Source organism: Phascolarctos cinereus, unplaced genomic scaffold, assembly GCF_003287225.1.
Source record: "Phascolarctos cinereus isolate Bilbo 61053 unplaced genomic scaffold, phaCin_HiC Scaffold_5;HRSCAF=322, whole genome shotgun sequence".
Lineage (NCBI taxonomy): Eukaryota > Metazoa > Chordata > Mammalia > Diprotodontia > Phascolarctidae > Phascolarctos > Phascolarctos cinereus.
In genome coordinates this window covers 277,897,388-277,918,332 of record NW_027555958.1, presented here as the reverse complement: position 1 = coordinate 277,918,332, position 20,945 = coordinate 277,897,388, and the positions used below count along the sequence as shown (strand labels likewise).

Below are 20,945 nucleotides of genomic sequence, written 5' to 3'. Positions count from 1 at the left end.
ACAACAAAGTCAAAGCTCCTGCATCCAAGGCCTCCAGGAAAAATATGAATCAGTTACAAGCCATGGAAGAGCTCAGAAAGGATTTTGAAAAGCAAGTAAGAGAAGTAGAAGAAAAACTGGGAAGAGAAATGAAAGTGATACAAGAAAATCATGAAAAACAAGTCAACAGCTTGCTAAAGGAGACCCCAAAAAATACTGAAGAAAATAACACCTTAAAAAAATAGCCTAACCCAAATGGCAAAAGAGGTCCAAAAAGCCAATGAGGAGAATAATGCTTTAAAAAGCAGAATTGACCAAATGGAAAAAGAAATCCAAAAGCTCACTGAAGAAAATACTTCCTTAAAAATTAGAATGGAGCAAATGGAAGCTAGTGACTTTATGAGAAATCAAGACATTGTAAAACAAAACCAAAGAATGAAAAAAATAGAAGACAATGTAAAATATCTCATTCGAAAAACAACTGACCTGGAAAATAGATCCAGGAGAGACAATTTTAAAATTATTGGGCCATCTGAAATCCATGATTTAAAAAAGAGCCTATGGGGGCAGCTAGGTGGCACAGTGAATAAAGCACCGGCCCATGAGTGAGGAGGACCCAAGTTCAAATCTGGCCTGAGACACATAATACTCACTAGCTGTGTGACCCTGGGCAAGTCACTTAACCCCATTGTGTAGCCAAAAAAAAAAAAAAAGAGAGAGAGAGCCTAGACATCATCTTTCAAAAAATTATCAAGGCAAACTGCCCTGATAGTCTAGAACCAGAGGATAAAATAGAAATTGAAAGAATCCACCAATCTCTTCCTGAAAGAGATCCCCAAAGGAAAACTCCTTGGAATATTATAGCCGAATTTCAGAGTTCCCAGGTCAAGGAGAAAATATTGCAAGCAGCCAGAAAGAAACAATTCAAGTGTTGTGGAAACACAATTAAGATAACATAAGATTTAGCAGCCTCTGCATTAAGGGACTGGGGGGCTTGGAATATGATATTCCAGAGGTCAAAGGAGACAGGATCAAAACCAAGAATCATCTACCCAGCAAAACTGAGTATAATCCTTTAGGGGAAAAAATGAATATTCAGTGAAATAGAGGACTTTCAAGCATTCTTGATGAAAAGACCAGAGCTGAATAGAAAATTCGACTTTCAAATACAAGGCTCAAGAGAAGCGTAAAGAGGTAAACAGGAAAGAGAAATCATAAGGGACTTATTAAGGTTGAACTGTTTACATTCCTACATGGAAAGATTATAATTGTAACTCATGAGACCTTTGTCAGTATTAAGGTAGTTGGAGAAAAAAATTATAGATAGATAAATAGATAGATAGAGGACACAGTGAGTTGAAGAGAAGGGGTGATATCTGGAGAATAAAATTAAGGAATGAGACAGGATCATACTGGGAGAAGGAGAAAGGGAGAGGTAGAATGAGGTAAATTACCTTACATAAAACAGACAACAAGAGGCTTTTACAGTGGAGGGGAAGTGAGGGAATGAATGAATCTTATTCTCATCAGATTTAGCTTAAGGAGGGAATAACATACACACTCAATTGAGTATGGAAATCTATCTTACCCTACAGGAATATAGAGGGGAAGGGATAAAAGAGCAAGGGGATGATAGAGGGGAGGGCAGATTGGGGCAGGAGGTAATCAGAAGGAAACACTTCTGAGGAGAGCCAGGGTCAAAAGAGAGAATAGAATAAATGGGGAGCAGGATAGGATGAAGGGAAATATAGTTAGTTTTTCACAACATGACTACTATGGAAGTGTTTTGCGTGACTACACATATGTAGCTTGTGTCAAGTTGCTTGCCTTGCCAAGGAGAGTGGGTAGGGAGGGAGGAAGGGAGAAAATTTGGAACCCAAAGTTTTAAAAACAAATGTTAAAAATTGTGTTTACATGCAACTGGGAAATAAGATGGAGTAGATGGAGTATAGAAGTCTGTCCTGTTCTATAGGAAAATAGAAGGGAAAGGAGATAAGAGAAGAGGGGTGGAGATAAAAGGGAAAGCAGATTAGGGGAAGGGGTATGCAGAATGTGCACTGTCTGGGAGTGGGGGGAGGACTGGAGATGTGGAGAAAATTTGGAACTCAAAATCTTGTGGAAGTGAATGTTGAAAACTAAAAATAAATTAATAAAAAATGCAAAATAAACCAATTATATTGAAATACAATTATCAAAAAGAAAAAAAGAAATTATAAAAAGGGACAATTTCAGAGAAACCTGGGAAGACCTAAATGGACTCAGAGAAGAGTGAACAAAACCAGAAAGAATGATTTATATAGTTGACAACAATATTGTTAAGACAGGCAACACTGAAAGATTTAACTCTGTTCAAAGCAGTGACCTACTGTGATGCCAGAGGACTGATCACCTCTCAGGTAAGGGACTCAGGGTGCAGATTGAGAATTATTTTCTGGACATGACCAGTCTGGGAATTTTTTGCTTGACGATGTATATTTGTTACAAGGATTTTATTTTTCTTTTTTCTTCTGGGGTGGGTGGGCGGTGGGGAGAAGTATGAGGAAAATTTTATTTAAAAAAAATATGAGGGAAAAAAAAAAGAAGACATTGAGACATGATGATAAGGAAATGGTATCAAAACAGTATTTGGGCTCAAAGCCTATGTACACCTACCTACTGTTGGCCAAGTTGGGGAATGAGTAGATTCTGTTGTATTTTATTACCTGTGGCTCAACTTATGTAATTGTAAACAAGTAGTGCAGATATGAAATCTACTTTTAGATAGAAATAGAAGCTTAAGTCACACTTGGATAACGGTTTATCAATCTTGGCCTTCTTCTTCTATATGGAGAACAAGGGACAGATTAAAGAACAAAGCCAATACCTGGGTTACATTAAACTGGAAATAGAGGCTAGAACACTAGGTAAAGGAATAGATTAAGCTATATGACCACACTTCTCTTGATAATGCCTTTCAGTATTAGGTACAAGAGAGAATTGTAGAGTTATGGAGGCTACAGTACTTCAATAGCTCCATGTGTGTCTTACAACCTAGGAAAAAGTAGACTGCTTTGAGACTTCCCCAAAACTCTGTGGTTTATAAAGCATACCAATTAATGAGCCACCTTGTTATAAAGTAAAAAAAGGAGGCCCAGACAGGTAGTGTCACATAGAAAGTTAGTGATAGAAATGAGAATGCCTAGTGCCTTCCTCTGTTGATTACCCACAATTTATCACATTTACGTATTTTATATAGTTGTTTTTTTGACTCTTGCGTTAGACTGTGAGATTCTTGAGGCCAGGAGCTGGGTTTTTTTTCTTTCTTTATATTCCCATCACTTAGCACAGTGCTTGCCACATAAAGCAGAATTGAAGTACCTCAAAAGAAACTCAAGATATGCAAATTTAGAGAATCTGCCCCAGATGTTCATATGAACTATTTCTGCCCAACCTGTGGTAGAGCATTCCAAGCTTATATAGGTCTGATCAGCCACAGTCAGACACACCGTAACTTGACTCTGTAGCATAGTGATATCATTTTGGTCCTCTTTTAGAACTAAGGACAACAATCAACTGACCGACTTGCCACAGTGCCTGGCACATAGAAGCATTTAATAAATGCTTATTGACTGACTGTTTGCTAACCTATAGGGTCATCTCTTTGATGAGATTTTGTTTTGAACTTCTAAAAAGTTAATTGAAACGATTATTCTGAGTAGTAGAAGCAGTATTGTTTTGAAGTCATGATTCAAGCTGCTTACTAATGGTTCACATATTGTGAGTAGAATTTGAAGAAAGTTAATAACTGGAGATTAACTTGAGGCTCCTAAGCCTAATATTCCTGTGTAGTATTCTCTTTGTAAATTGTATTTTTTTTTCCCCATTTAGGTGAAATACCAGATGTCTACATTGTAGAGCGCCTCTTCTCTAGTAGCTTGGTTGTGGTGGTTAGTCACACGAAACCACGGCAGATGAATGTGTATCATTTCAAAAAGGGTACAGAAATTTGTAACTACAGCTATTCTAGCAACATCCTGTCCATAAGGCTGAACCGACAGGTAAGGAAGGAAAGTCCTCTTTTTCAGATAGTATGAATTAATGCCAATGACAATGCAAAAATCTGCATAAAATAGTAAACAATACTGCTCATTTTCCTGCCTTGGAATATGAATTTGTTTTCTAAAATAGTGCTGCATTTGGCTTCTCTGTTCTTCCACTCTCCCAATGTTTGCTCACTAAGGTGTTTTTCTGGGCTTTCTACCTAGAAGCAGGTAGCTAGCACTAGACTCAGAAAAAGGACAACCTGACTTTGAATCCAACCTCAGACATTTACTAACTCTATGACCCCAATCAATTCTCTTAGCCACTATCTGCTTCAGTTTCTTCATCTGTAAAATGGGGAATATAAAAGCACTACCTTCCAAAGCTGTTGTGAGGATTCATTAGATTGTGCTTGTAAAATGATTAGCAGAATGCCTGGCACATAATAAATGCTTGTTTCCTTCCTTCCTCCTTGCCTTTTGGTTCTCTTGTTCCAGTAGATTTGTAGTAGTCAAATTAATATATAAAATTATTATAAATGGTATTGTCATTTCTGTTGTTCATTTCTCATTGATGATCCCCTGTTTAGTTTGGGCCTGTTTCAACTATATGTGTTTCAACTGTATGCCACAGTAATTATAGGAAGATCATGACACGTTGAGATGTATAGGAGCCAAACTCCCTCAAAGATCCCCCAGTAGAGCTCTAAAAGTGCACCAAAAGGAATAATGATAAAGAAAATTAAAGAGAAACAACTATAAACTTTTCTATCCAGTCCAGGACTGCACAAGAAAACTGCCAGAATCTAGCAAAAGCTTTTAGCAGAGACAAGCTGGTTAGGTACAAGACTGGGTGGTCATGCAGACAGCCAGGTCCCACAGCAAGAGACAGGGCCATACCTACGTACAGCCAGGGAAGCCATACTCAAGCCTCTGCAGAAGACAGGGCCAGATCAAGGCTAGCACAGCCCATTCTCCAGCTTCCATGGGAAAAAGAGCCAGAACAGGGCCTGTACCCACAGAGCTCACGCAGAAGACATTGCAGGAGACAGGGCCATACTTGTCCAAGAGTAGTACTTAGCCTAGAGCCTCTGCCAGAGATAGGGCCGGTGTCCAAACAGCCTCTGCCCAAGCCACAGAGGAACCATAAGATGAAGGGTCAGGGTAGTACCTTGGGAAGTCAAACACCTGAAGTCTTAGAGGCCTGCCACCAACACAATCGACAGCATTTGGTTGGGTCAGGGTCATAGGGATGGAGCCAACTCCGAGTTAGGGACTGTGCCAGGAGAAGGAGACAGAAAAATGAGCTAAGGCTCAAACCTAAATTGAGCCAGTAGGATGCTAAGCCAAGGATTCCTATAGTTGTTGGGAACCTAATCTTAGCCATGTCATCTAGGATCAAGCAGGGCCTGCCCACACCATCCAAGAGTATGGAAAGAATCATAGTCTGACCCGAACACAAATCTCCAATTGAGAAATTGAGGTGGAGATGTGGGTAAACAGAAGAAAATGCTGAACACAGTGAAGAAATGCCTTATACTGAAGGAAGGCCACTAGGTAAACCCAGAAGAGTAACTTCTTACCAAGTAGAGCCTCAGAGAAAAGAATATATTGGCCACAAAGATTACAAGAGTATCTGTAAAAAAATGAAACAGTACAAAAATGACCATCCTGGGGGCAGCTAGATGGTGCAGTGGATAGAGCAGCCCTGAAGTCAGGAGGAACTGAGTTCAAATGCGGCCTCAGACCAAACACTTGACACGTACTAGCTGTGTGACCCTGGGCAAGTCACTTAACCCCAAATGCCTAAAAAGTAAAAACAAAAAACAATAACAAAAATGACCAACCTGGAAAACATCTCAAGGAGAAACAATTTAAGAATCACCAGACCACCTGGTGGTCATGACCAAAAAAATAAAATAAAATAAAAAGCCTGGGTGACATGTTTCATGAAATCAAACAAAAACTGCCAGATCTATTAGAACTAGAGAGCAAAATGATAATGGAAAAAATCTACCAGTTATCTTCTGTGGTAGGAGCAATATTGTAATCGCTGTCCTCATACAAGTTAGGCTAGTTTGTTTTTTTTGTTTGTTTTCCCTTAAAAGTTTTTGAAATCATCCTTGAGGTTTTGTTGGCTCAAAGGCTCAAGCAGTTGACTTCACTTCTTGGTTACCTGAATACAAAGCAGCCACAAGGAGCTCCAGGTACTCTGATGCATGTGTGGTGAAAAATGATGGGAAATTCTGGCAATGGAGCTTTGCTCAGATCTTTGTTGAATATCCTCTCCTGCTATGGCTAAGTAAATTTTCTTTCGTTAACCTTTGAATGTCTTCTCAATGTCTCTTTCTTTTTTTTTTCCAATATCAAACTTAAACTACCAGGGAATTGCCTTGAGACAGGCCTAACCTACAATACTTCCTGAAAAAAAAAACAACAACAACAAAATGAGAACATCTAAGAATGTCATAGCCAAAATATACCTTCCAGGTCAAAGAAAAAAATACTGAAAGCAATCAATTGTATGCCATTTTTTTTTGTTATTATTCATTCTTCTTGCTAATTTTGTTTTTTGCTATGATAAGTGGTCTGAGTGCTTATAGATAGCTGATTCAGGGAAAACTTCCATATCAATAATGAGTTTTTTCCTGATTATTAAAATCTACTTCTTTTTTTGCAATATTATTTGGTATTTGCTATGTCTGGCACCTAACAATTATTTTTTGAAGTGTTCATGGCATAGCAACATGAGACTTCTGTTTATTCTACAAGAATTTGGCTTCTTTCATTCTTTCCCCCGATCTATGCTTTTTACATATAAAATTCTTGACATCTTTATTTTTTCATGCCTTTGCATTGAAGTCATCAACTGTTAGAATGTATGTGGATTTAAATTGGAACATGTAATAGCATTCTTTTTTAAAATTAAATTAAATTTACTTATTTGTTACATTTGAAGTTCTAAACTGTCTCTTTCCATTCTGCCCTGCCCTTCACTAGAGAAGGCTAATATTTTACACAACAAACACACACACACACACACACACACACACACACACACACACATAAATACACACACACACACATGTATTCCTTCCCTCCCTTCCTTCTTTTCTTCTTCCTCCTCTCCCTCTGTCCACCTAGAGAATCATTACACTTCCCTACAGGTGCCCTGCCCAAAGGAATGTACGCTTTGATTGCTGAAAGATATTTCACAAGATATCTTGGGGTTTATGGGCTAGATTTATTTTTTAAGGACCATGCCATAAAACCAGATCACTCCGGCTCTCCCTTGATTGGCCAGCAATAGGTCCCAGCCCAGGCCTCACCTGGTCATTGTCTGGGCTCTGATGGCTCAGAGTGAATATAAATAGCAGTTTTTTCTTTATTAGCCAGACACTCTGATGGTCTTCCCCTCCCAGATTCAATTTTTTTTTTTACTAGATAAAAGAGAACATTCTTTGCCTCATTTCTTACCTAGATTTAATCAGTGAATGGGCATTGCCTCAGTCAGACTGAGACCTGGGAAAGACCTTAGCTTAAAAAGGCCAAGGTCCCCCACTGCATTTGGGGCCATCTCCAGTCAGTCCTGATCTATATCTTGCCACTGGACCTGGATGGCTCCAGAGGATAGAGTGAGGCTGGTGACTCTGCACAGCCCTCCCTCACTTAAATCTAATTCACTTGCAAATCATGACATCACCTTCCTTAATGTCATGGTCCTCTTCCTGTGTGTGTGTGTGTGTGTGTGTGTGTGTGTGTGTTTTGTGCATACTTCTATTTATCTGTCCTTCCTCTGGAGAGAGATAGCATATTCCTTTATAGATCCTTTGTACTTGATTTGCATATTTATAATACTCAGGATAGCTTAGTCCTTCACAATTATTCTCTGAACAATATTGCTGTTACTGTATACAGCTTGGTTCTGCTCATTTCGCTCTTTATTATTTCATGCACGTCTTTCCATGTTTTTCTAAAATCAACCAGCTTATCGTTTCTTACATAACAGTAGTATTCCATCACAATCACAAACCATGACTTATTCATCCATTCCCCAGTTGACGGGTATCCACTTAATTTCCAGTTCTTTGCCACCCACAAAGAGAGCTGCTATAAATATTTTAGAACATATAGGTTCTTTTCCTTTTTTCCTGATGACCTTAGGAAAGAGACCTAATAGTGGCACTCCTAGTGTTGTAACTCTATGGACATAATTCCTGATTGTTCTCCACAATGGTTAGATGAGTTCACAGTTCCACCAACAATGTATTTGTGTCCCAGTTTTTCCACATCCCCTCCAACATTTATCATTTTCCCCTTCTATCATTTTAGCCAATCTGATAGGTATAAGATGATATTTCAAAGTTGTTTTAATTTGCATTTCTCTAATCAATAATGATTTAGAACATTTTCCATATGACTACATATAGCTTTGATTTCTTCACTCAAAAACTGACTGTTCATGTCCTTTGACATTTATCAATTGGAGAATGATTTATATTCTTACAAATTTGATGAAGTTCTCTATATATTTGAGATGTGAGACCTTTATCTAAGAAATTGTCTGTAAATTTTCCCCAAAATTTTCTGTTTTCCTTCTAATCTTGTCTACATTAGTTTTATTTGTACAAAACCTTTTTAATTTAATGTAATCAAAATTATCCATTTTACATCTCACAATATTCTCTGTCTCTTGTTTATTCATAAATTCCTATATACATGTCATAAATTCATAAATTCCGTGTTCTTCTAATTTACTTATATCTTCCTTTGTATCTAAGCCATGTATCCATTTTGACATTATCTTAGTAAATACGTAAGATATTGATCTATATCTACTTTCTATCAGACTTCTTTCTAGTTTTCCAACAATTTTTGCCAAATAGCAAATTTTTATTCCAAAAGCTTAAATCTTTACATTTGTCAAATACAAGATTACTATAATAATTTGTATTGTATGTCAACTCTTTTTCATGGATTCACCTTTCTGTTTTTTAGCCAATATGAAATAGTTTTGATAATTACCACCTTATAATACAGTTTAAAATCTGGTACTGCTAAATATACTTCCTTCATGTTTTTTTTCATTGGTTCCCTTGTTATCTTGACCTTTTGTTCTTCCAAATGAATTTGTTATTATTTTTTTCTAGCACAATAAAATAATTTTTTGGTAATTTAATTGGGATGGCATTGAACAAGTAGCTTAGTTTAGGTAGAATTACCATTTTAATTTTATTGGCTCTGCCCACCCTTGAACAATTGATATTTTTCCAATTATTTAAATCTGACTTTATTTGTATAAGAAGTGTTTTATAATTATGTTCATGTAGTTCCTGGGTTTGTCTTAGCAGGTATACTCCCAGGTATTTTATGCTTTCTATGGTTATTTTAAATGGGTTATCTCTTACTATCTCTTCTTGTAGGGTTTTGTCGGCGATATATAGAAATGCTGATGATTTATGTGGGTTTATTTTATATTCAGCTACTTTGTTAAAATTATTAATTGTTTCAACTAGCTTTTTAGTTGAATCTCTAGGATTTTCCAAGTATATCATCATATTGTTTGCAAGAAGAGATAGCTTTATTATCTCATTGCCCATTCTGATTCCTTCATTTTCTTTTTCTTCTCTTATTACTATCCTAGCATTTCTAATACAGTATTGAATAATATTGGTGATAATGGGCATCCTTGCTTCACTCTTGACTTTATTGGGAAGGCTTCTAGCTTATCCTCATTACAAATAATGCTTGCTGATGGTTTTAGATAGCTGCTTCTTATCATTTTGAGGAAAAATACACTTATACCTATGCTTTCAAGTTTTTTAAATAGGAATGAATGTTGTGTTTTCGTCAAAAGCTTTTTCTGCATCTATTGATGTACTCATATAACTTTTGTTACTTTATTGATGTAATCACAGAGTTCTTCATAGAATTTCTCTGCCTTTTCATGCTTGGCACCCACTGTTGATATATAAGCTACAATTGTTTTTCACGGTGGTTTTTTTTCTTTTGTGTGTTTTCCAGTACTGCCATATGAGATGACTAGACATCCCATGAAATAACATTTCTTGTTGCTTTTGTATGCAATGAAACCCACTCTATTTACTCCTTTCTTTGCTCCTTCAAAAAATATTTATAAGCCAATCTTCCATTTATGTGCGACTTCCTTTTTTCTTCGAGTATCATTTATAGCAAGCATCAAGAATGATATGATTTAGCTCCTCTACCAGTATATTCATGTTGTCACAGTGGCCCCACTGGATCTCACATTGAGAGTACCATTAGTCAATTTGCAATTTATAGATGATCTGTGGCATTCTTAGCACTGTCTGCCCATTCCCCCACCCCTGTCACTCATGTCATTATCTCTACAAAAGTAGAAGGGGGTACATGGGATTAAGGGCCATTTTCTGTTTTTTCTTTGTTTCATCGATAGTCGTGGCCAAATGTAACACCAAATATTTTATATTAACAAATTTTATTAGCATAACAAAATGTTTTATATTACAGGGAGAGAGGAATATTGGGAGGGTGAAGGGGAAGGAAGAAAGTGAAAGGATTCTTTTTTTTTTAATCTATTCTGCCTGACTGCTAAGATGTAAAGTGCCCAAAATAATTTTGTTTGCAAAGGGAAGAAAATGTTTCATAAACCTATTTGTGGGAAGATATCATTTTCATTGAGATAATGTAATGATTTCATTTAGATCACCACTAAATTATGTGGAAAGCAGGTTTGTTGTAGGATCTAAAATTCTTCCCTGAGAAGTATGTTCTTTTATGTGGAGTAAAGAGTGTGGAACTTGAATGAGTGAACTGTAGAAGGGACAATGGAGGAATGATTTATATTAAATGAAAGAGAGGTAATTTGAGTATATTTGTACTTGAAAACTTTAAAGGGAAATGCTTGAATAAAGTATTGCCTTTACTGGACTTCAAACTAATTATGTGTCAGTAGTGTGATGTGGCAGCCAACGGTCATGGTGCCCAGGACTGACAAAGTAGTAGAATCCTGTTGATATTGCATTGGCATATTATGTCATGACATTGTACAAAGGACATTGATATACTTGAGGGTATGGAGAGGGGGAAAAATGGTAAGGGGCTTTGAGTTCATGCCTGTGTGATTAAAGGAACTGAGAATGTTTAACATGGAGAAGAAAGTTAGTTACCTTAAAATACGTGAAGAATTGTCAAATGGAAGAGGAAATAGACTTGTTCTTCTCAGCCCCAGAAGGCGGAGTCAAAACTAGTGGGTGAAAGTTGTAAAGAAACACCTTTAGGAAAGGAAAAACTTTTTAACAGTTAAAACTGTTCAAAAGTAGAATGGGCTATCTCAGAAGGTATTGTGTTCCCTCTCGCTAGAGGTCCTCTACCAAAAGGTTGTTGAGCGATTGTTGGATAAGTTTTAAAGGAACTTCATTTTTAGGAATGGGTTGTATTAGTTGGCTCCAACTAATAGTCCCTTCCAACTCTAAGATAACTTGTGACTTGTTTGTAGACAGACCATTTGACATATTTTCATTTAGTAGCGTTTTACAGAAGAAGATTAATTTATTCATAGTTACTTCTTTTTGCCACTGATTTGATATGACTTTTAAGATTGGTTAGCCCACATCCTACAAAGTGATCAGAACTCTCAAACACTATCTAGGCTATTTATTTACACAATTCCCTCCTCTTCTTTATACCCTCATTTCTTTCCTGTTATTTGGCACCACCCTTCCTTTAGCAGCCTTTACTAATCTTTGAAATTCTCACCCAAAACTACATAGTAATAATGGCAAAATTATTTGTAATTCAGATCTTATCATATAATGGGGGGGAAATGCTGAACTTGGAGTCAAGTGAACTGGGTTTGAATCTTGAAATCTGACACTACCTGTATGGCCTTGTATTAAGTCAGTTAACCTTGCTGGGCCTCAAATTCTTCATCTATAAAATAAGGAAGCTGGACTAGATGACTTTCAAGGTCCTTTCCAGCTCTAAGTCTTTGATCCTGTGATCCTGGCAATTCCAATCTTGCCTTTGAGAAGGAAAGATTGCTTTTTAGGGCAAGTGTTTGTTACGGAAAGGGAAAGCAGTGCTTTGGAAAGTGGCTTTTCATCTGGAGTACACTTTTCTTTCAAGTTTCAGATTTGAGGTTTAACCTTTGTTTCAGGACAAGGACTGGGTGGTTTTTCCATTAACTGAGTGTGTGTCTAATCCCAGAGTAGGAGAAATAAAAAAGAAGTAGAATGAGAGGCAGCTTGTTGGAGCTGGAGGAATTAACTCCTCTTGCTTCTTCATACCCCATCCAGTTGTGAGCAACCAGCCTCTCCAGCAAGGACAAAGTTCATTGTTCCACCCTTGTGGGGCTGCCTTTTTTAAAAAAATTGGGGTGGTGGAGGAAGTGGTATTGGAACATTTACATGGGGAATTATGTTATGAAATGAGTTTCAAAGTAAAAAGGAGAAATGGAATATTCCAACTTTTTATTCTAACTTGATTATATTCTTTTAACTACATATAAGTCTAGATAATTAGATATATCATTCTATTGAAAAAGCACAGTAAAAAAAAAAAAGGAAAAGGAAAAGAAAAAGCACAGTAAGCCAGAATAATTTTGACCTGGAAATCTTTTACGCTTCTTTCCATTTTGGCTTTATGGTATCATTGTTATAGTGATAAAGGTTACTTCAGCATTGGTTTCCAGTGGTTAAAGCCTCTGTAACAGTCAGGTTAGCATCATTCCTTAGAGAGATAATTGCACCATGTTACCTTGGAAGAAAAACACATTACTTAGTTAATGGGATAGCTATCTAAATATTAGCATGGATTTGTTTATGTGATTAGCTTATCCTGAGGCATGGTTACCTAGCAAAGATCAAGGCCAAAGGAAAGCTTTGGTCCCAAGACAGTTAAGTTTGTGAGGAAAGAAGGAAATCTTAGTACATGAGAGAACACCAGACAATTAAGGAGCAAGCATGAGGACCTTGTGGACACTTTGTTTAGAGGAGATGCCAAAAGGACTGAAGGGACCACTAAGACAAACTTTACCTTTGTAACAGTTTGCCCAGGACTACTCTAGGAAGGAGTAGAAAGATTTAGACAAAATGGGCAGCTTTATACTTAGAGGTAAAGTGTTGTGCCATTAAGAGAACAAATCAAGGAAACTTCATTGTGAACTTTGACAGACAGCCTGTGAAGTAGATCTAACAGAATCGCTGACATTTTACTGAATATCAAAGTGGGTTTGGGGGAGTTCTGAGCAGAAATGTCCTGGAACTATTACCCTACATAAAGATTGCACACAGAAATGAAAATGATAGACTTAAAGGTTTTGCATTTTTCAAATTTCTAGCTATCAGATACATTGGTGAGTGTGTGGGTATGTATATGTTTACCAGCAAAAGTTAGACTCAGGTCAGTGCTTGTGAAATCATAGAATCTCAGAGGCCATCTGGCCCAACCCGTATGTATGGGGGAATTTTCCCCTTCTCTGACATTTCTACCAAGTGGTCATCCAGCTTCTATTTGAAGGCCTCTAGTGATCATGTAGGCAGAAGCAAAAAACAGTAGAAAGAGTTCAGAAAGAAGATCTGGATTCAAATCCTTACCTTGTTTTTTGCTATCTTTGTGATCTTGGACAAGTCATTATCCTTTCCAGGCCTAATGTATTTTTCCTTTTGTAAGGTGAGAGATTTGACCTAGAAGATTTCTAAAGTCCTCTCCATCTCTAAGTCCTGTAAAAATTTACCTCCCGGGACCGTTCAGCTGTCAGCTAGCTCTAATTTAAGTTTTTCCTTTTAGTGAAAAATTGCTTCTTTGCAACTCTGACCCATTAGTTTTAATTTTGCCTCTAGGATAAAAGTGAAACAATTTTAATCCTTCTTCCCATGACAGGCATTCACATGCTTAAAGACAGCCCTTTTTCTTCTCTTCTCCAGATTAAAATATCCCCAGTTCCTTGAATCAACTTTTCTATGGCATGGTTTTTAATCTCACCACTATTACAGTCATTCTTCTTCTGTTCCACTCTAGCTTTTCAGGGTTATTCTAAAAATGTAGTACCTAAAAGTAAATACAGTATGCCAGATGTGGTCTGACAAGAGCAGAGGACAGTCATTTCCCACATTTGGCCACTATAATGCTATTAATACAGCCAAAGATCCCATTGGTTTTTTAAATGGTTGAGTCCATTCAAAGGCCCCAATCTTTGGGGGGTTTTGTTTTGTCTGTCATCTAGCAATCTCCTCCATCTTGTATTGTGTGGTTTAATTTTTTTAAAACAGTATAGGACTTAACATTTATTCCTGAGTAACTTCATTTAGTTTGCTCTATGTTTTTTAAGGAAATTGGTTTAGTAGCTATGCATGTCTGTGTGGTTGCAGAGGCTGCTGGTGTGCCTGGAGGAATCCATTTATATTCACAACATTAAAGATATGAAGCTATTGAAGACTATCCTGGATATACCTGTAAACCCAACAGGTAAGTTAAAAAAAAAAAGGTCCTACAAAAAAATAAAATGCTCCAAAGAATTCATGTATGGATGATTTTCTCTTACATACTAGATTTATACTCAAACAGAAAATTCTTGATTTTTTTTCATACTTGAAAAACATTAAGTGGTTGGTTTGGGTTTTTTTGGTTTTGGGATTGTATGTATGTGTGTGTCTCTTTTTGTTTTGGTTTGGGTTTTTTGGGACCTTGAAGCTTTGTTTTAATGACAGTGAATAAAAATTGTATAAGGTTGTGAATCTTGAGTGTAGGTACCATTGCAACCTCATTGAGGCTCATTTGCAAAAGTATAGAGCCTTTTCAGGGTGATTTATTTGTTGATTTTGTAAAGTTGTTGTTGGCAACATCTCAGAATATGGGAAGCTTGTTTAGTTGTTAGCTTTTGTAAAAGATTATCTAAAAATACAAAAGTTGTCATGAGAATAAAGAGGCTTGAGATTGGTCTGTTTTGTATACCAAGGAGAGGGAAAAAGATAACAGAATCTTAAAGAATTCAACTCATTTCTAGGGAATCTCTCAGTTCCAGCAGTGAGCTAAAATGGAGTTTCACTAATGGAGGAAACAACATGCAAAAAATTGTATATATGAGAGCTGTATATAGAGCTATGTCAAAGCTTAAAACTGTGCTAAAACTTTTCAGACACCGTTTATACAGTGTAAATCAGTCGGTAAATATATCTATTAAGCACCAGGCATTGTGCTAAGCGCTAGAGATACTGTTGCTATTCTTTGGAAAGGCAAAAGACAGTCTCTAGTCTTAGGAGCTCACAATCTAATGAGGGAGACAACATGAAAATAATTATGCACAAATGAACTATATACAGGATAAATTGGAAACAATCAACAAAGGAGAGGTCACTAGAATTAAGAGGAATTGAGAAAAATGGGATTTTAAATGGGATTTGAAGGAAGCCAGAAGGCAGAGATGGAGGGAGAGCATTCTATTCATGAGGGACAAACCAGGGAAAATGCCTAGAGTTGGGAGATGAAGTGTCTTGTTCAAGGAACAACAGTGAGGCTAGATTCACCAGATCAAAGATGTCTAACGTGTAAGAAGACTGGAAGGGGATGGCAATTATGAAGGAACTTGAATGCCAGCAAGATTGGACCTGCACTTGAGGAAAATCACTTTGGCAGCTGAATAGAGGAGAAACTTGTGTCAGGAGCCAGGAGAAACTTGCAGCAGGCAGACCAACTAGCAGACTGTTGGAATGATCTCGACATGAGGATGTGTGAGTCTGTGCCAGGGTGGTGGCAGTATCAGAGGAGAGAGGTAGGTGTATTTGATAGATGTTATAAAGATAAAGTTGACAGGGCTTGGCAACAGATTGGATGTTTAGAAAAAGATTAGATGTGAGGGGTAAGAGAAGGAGTAGTCAAAGATCCAGTGAGGGTTTGGGTTTTTTTTTTTAAAGGATGATGAGGACACATACATATTTGTGTGCATATTTGTGTGGGGTGTAGGGTGTGTCCAGGGAAGACTAGTACCTCTGGTGTAAAGGCTGACGAGCCTTTTCCGGGTTGCTTTCCACCTTTGGTTTCCACCTGTTCCACCTAACTCTCACCTGTGGCTCCAAGAAGCTGCTTCCTAGCAAACCCTTTTCACAGACAGGCTAAACCAGATCGAGGGTAACCAAGGGGTCTCCAAACCACTGATGAGTTAGGGGAGTGTCTACCACAAGCATGTGAAGACTTCCTCTGGTGAAATGGGTGGATGAGAAAATTTGTTCCAACGGCCATGAAGGCAGCTGAAGCAGGCACTGTGGAGCACTTAGAGTTCTGTTAAGACATCAAAGACACCAAGGTCATCCATCCACTGCATCTTGAGCCATTACCAGTCATCTTGATTCCATCCTGCCACTGGACTGTAATGACTCTGGAGGAGAGAGTGAGGCCAATGACTTCGTGCAACTCTGCCTCACTTAAATCCAATTTAGGCACGAATCAAAGGACATCACCCATACCATTTTGCCATTTTACCTATCTCAAAGTCCTGTAGCGATAGGCAAGTGATGAAGCAGCAGGTGTGGATATACTGGGAACTGTAGTCACAATCCTGCATACAAGCATACCAGGCCATAGGGCCGTTTCTCACTGGAAGCAGCAGTGGGATTCAGCAGTTCCCTGGGTGTCTGAGCAGCCTTTTAAGGATTATACTGCTCACTTCCTGCTGTGAGGAAGGGGTTAAACAAGGTGCTCTAAAAATTATCTGCTTACCTTACCAACCCTGGCCTGATTACCATGGCAGGCAAGGAATCCCGCTCTATGGTTGAAACACAAAAAAATGTACAAAAAATCTGCAAAGACAATTTCAGTCATCATCAGCACATGGAATGTGCACGCACTTATAAACAACACAAAGCCCAGGCGACCTAAAGACAAACAGCTCTTGTTGCAAGAGAACTCAGCAGGTATTGCATCCAAATAGCGGCCCTGAGTGAAACAAGGCTGGCAAATGAGGGTCAACTTACTGAAATTGGAGCTGGATACATGGTTTTCTGGAGTGGCCGCAGTGAAAGGGAGCACCGTGAAGTTGGTGTAGGTTTTGCAATCAAAACTAATCTAGTCAGCAAGCTTGTATGCCTACCAAAAGGAGTGAATGACAGGCTCATGACAATGCGATTGCCACATGCAGGAAAATGTCATGCTACCATCATCAGCGCCTATGCTCCCACCATGACTAACCCTGATGAGGTTAAAGAAAAATTTTATGAAGACCAAGAGACCCTTATCAACAGCGTGCCAAAAGAGGACAAGCTTATAATTCTGGGTGACTTTAATGCTAGAGTAGGCTCAGACTACCAAACTTGGCAGGAAGTTCTAGGGAGGAATGGAGTTGGAGACAGCAGCAGCAATGGTCACTTACTATTGAAGACTTGTGCAGCTCATGACCTTCTCATTACCTACACTGTCTTCCATTTACCTAAATGCAATAAAACTTCATGGATGCACCCTTGCAGCAAACATTGGCATTTAATACACTATGTGATTGTAAGGGTAAGAGATAGACAGGATATGAGAGTAACAAAGGGAATGTGTGGCACAGAGTGCTGGACTGATCATAGACTTATCCTCTAAGCTAAATATTCACGTCCAACAAAAGTGGCTTCCCCAAGGCAAAATGACTACCGGAAGAATTAATGTCAAACAGATTAGAGCTCTTCTCTGAGTGTGAACAGTTTGTTGCCAACTTGGAGGGAAAGTTGAGCCAACACACAGTTGGCAACAGTGGAGCAGAAAAGGAGTGGGCAGCTTTCAGAGATTTTGTGTATAGCACTGCATTTGCTCATCTGGGTCAGAACACTCACAAACAAAAAGATTGGTTTGATGAAAATGATGGGGAAATTCAGAACCTGCTAAATGAAAAAATGAGAACTCCACAGGGTTTACCAGCAGGATAGTTTTTCCGTCTATAAGAAGGCAGCATTTAATTCCATTAAAAGTAAAGTACAGGGGCAGCTAGATGATACAGCCCTGGATTCAAGAGGACCTGAGTTCAAATCTGGCCTTAGATACTTAATACTAACTAGCTGTGTGACACTGGGCAAGTCACTTAACCCCAATTGCTTCACAAAGGAAAAAAAAAGGCAGATTAAATTCAGTTTTATGCTGATAGTAACAATCCAAAGCACTTTTATGATGTCCTAAAGGCTATGTACCAAAGAACTATGGTGCAGCTCAACTACTCGGTACTGATGGAGCCACATTGATTAGTGAGAAGGACATTATCTGAGAGAGATGGGCTGAATACTTCCATAGTGTTCTCAACAGACCATCATCAATCAATGCTGAGGCCATTGACTGTTTACCTCAGGTTGAAGTCGATCCCACCCTAGCTGAAGTTCCAAGTGAAGAAGAGATTTTGAATGCCATTAGGCTCCTTTCATGTGGGAAAGCACCTGATGCTGATTCTATTCTAGCTGAGATTTACAAAGTAGGGGGGTCCATTGCTCATACAAAAGCTGACTGAAATTTCCCAGGTTATATGGCAAGAAGAGATTATCCACAAGGGGTTCAAAGATGCCTCCATTGTCCATCTCTATGAAGGTAAAGGAAATAGATTGTCTTGTGACAATCACAGGGTGGGGGGAGGGTCTCTCTCTTAGTCATTGCTGGCAAGATTCTTGCCAGAGTCCTCCTTAATAGGCTAATCCTTACCCTGGAAGATGGTCATCTAAATGAGAGCCAATATAGCTTCAGAAATGGCCAAAGAATGGTTCAATATGGTGTTTCCTGCTTGACAACTCCAGGAGAAATGCCAGGAGCAGAACAGAGGTCTCTACACAACATTTGTAGATCTGACCAAGGACTTTGATACTGTCAGTCACAAGGGCTTATGGAAAATTATGTCAAAATTTGGTTGCCTGGAGAAGTTCCACAGCATTGTACGTCAATTTCATGACAGCATGATTTCCCAGGTTTTGGATAATGGACAATGCTCTTGTGCTTTCCCAGTCACCAGTGGAGTGAAACAAAGCTGTGTGCTTGCTCCCATGTTTTTTAGCATGATGTTTTCAGCCATGTTGTCAAATGCTTTCAATGAGGATGAACACAGCATCAAGGTCAGTTACTGCACTGATGGTAAGCTCTTCAACTTGAAAAGGCTACAAGCCAAGACCAAAGTGGAGGGGAGTGTTGGTGCATGATTTTCTGTCTGTAGCTGATAGTGTACTCAGTGCAGCCTCTGAAACTGAGATGCAACAAAGTGCGGAATGGTTCAGTGCTACTTGTGCTAATTTTGGCCTAACAAATAACACCAAGAAAACACGGGTGCTCCATCAGCCACCACAACACCATCCATTCATGGAACCATTGTTTACAGCAAATCAAGAAGTTCTGAATGCCGTAGATAAGTTCACTTACCTTGACAGTGTACTTTCCAGGGATGTACACATTGATAATGAGATTGACTCATGCATTGCCAAAGCTAGCTCAGTGTTTGGAAGCCTCCAAAAGAAAAGTATGAGAGAGAAGAGGTTAGACTGACTACCAGACTGAAGGCCTACATAGCCATTGTGCTAACCTCATTGTTGTATGCCTGTGAAACCTGGACAGTATACCAGCACCCTGCCAGGAAACTGAATTGCTTCCATTTGAATTGTCTTAGGAAGATTCTGAAGATCACCTGGCAAGATAAGATACTAGATACTGAGGTTCTTTCTCAAACTAAACAGCCAAGCATTCAAACTCTGCTTCAGAGAGCTCAACTCTGATGCGCTAGCCACATTGTTCAAATGCAAAATGTACACTTGCCAAAAAGACTATCTTATGGAGAACTCACACAGGGTAAGCATTCACATGGTAGTCAGAGGAAGTGTTACAAGGATACTTTCAAGGTCTCTCTTAAGAAGTTTGGAAGTGATTGTGTGACATGGGAGACACTGGCATAGGACTGCTCAGCATGGCATGGCCACATCAGAAAAGGTGCTGTGCTCTATGAGCAAAGCAGAATTGAAATAGCTCAAAACAAATGCAAGATATGCAGATTTAGAGAATCCACCACAAAGGTTCACACAGACTATTTGTGCCTGACCTATAGTAGAACATTCTGAGCTCATATTGGTCTGGTCAGCCACAGTCGGATACACTAAAACTTCACTCTAGCATAGTGATGTCATTTTGGTCATCTTTGAAAATGAAGGACAACCAAAGGTTTGGGGATATTTTTAGTCAAAAGTCATGAAACTTTGACTTTTTTGCTTTTTGCTATGATGAGAAATGAGCCCACCATGGCAAAGCAAAGGATATTATCTTATGTATGAAGCAGAAACTTGTAACTAAGTAGAATAATATATGTACACGTCTATGTGTCAATATATACATATTATATATGATATGTAAATTTAAACATGCATATACATCTAGATATTACACGTATATATGTGGCTTTGACTTGATTTTTGAAGGTATTTAGAATTCTATTTCTATTTGTATCTTTTGCTAATATGTCACTTCCCCCCCTGCATCTATCCCTTTTCCAGCAAACTATCCCTTATAAAAGTTTTAACAATAAAGAAGAAAAAAATCATTTCCATTGCAAAAAAAAAAAAAGAAAATGAAGGACAACAACAATGTGTACAATGAAGAGGAGAGTGATGATTATTGAGAAGGTAGGGATGGTAGAGGAGGAGGAATGTGCTGGTGAAGATGGAATTGATTTGGATCAAAGATGTATGTAGAAGGGTTTGCCTTGATAAAGAGAAGGGCCACTTCTTCATGTGAGATGGGGTGAAGGAGATAGTGGGGGAAGCCATCTGGAGAATTTGAGAGGAGGAGGAGGAAAGAAGAGGGAGCTCTTAGAGCAAGTGGCCTTAGTCTTTTGAGTGAAGTAATTAGCAAGATTCTTAGCTGAGAGAAGGTGGAAGAGAGGATGCCAAGGGAGGCTTCAAGAGGGATGAAAAGATTTAGAGTAGCCTCTTTGGTGAGTAAAATAGCAACTCAGGAAGTTGC

At 38.4% G+C, this 20,945-nt stretch overlaps 1 protein-coding gene across 1 annotated transcript in view; it reads left to right on the top strand.

Moving 5' to 3' along the window:
* The window catches only part of WIPI1 (WD repeat domain, phosphoinositide interacting 1), a 61,763-nt gene that overhangs the window by 16,231 nt on the left and 24,587 nt on the right, over positions 1-20,945 (top strand). Inside the window, exons 3-4 of the mRNA XM_021000919.2 lie at positions 3,847-4,016; positions 14,369-14,465. Of these exons, the coding sequence (XP_020856578.1) occupies positions 3,847-4,016; positions 14,369-14,465 (267 nt within the window). The remainder of the gene's footprint in view (positions 1-3,846; positions 4,017-14,368; positions 14,466-20,945) is intronic.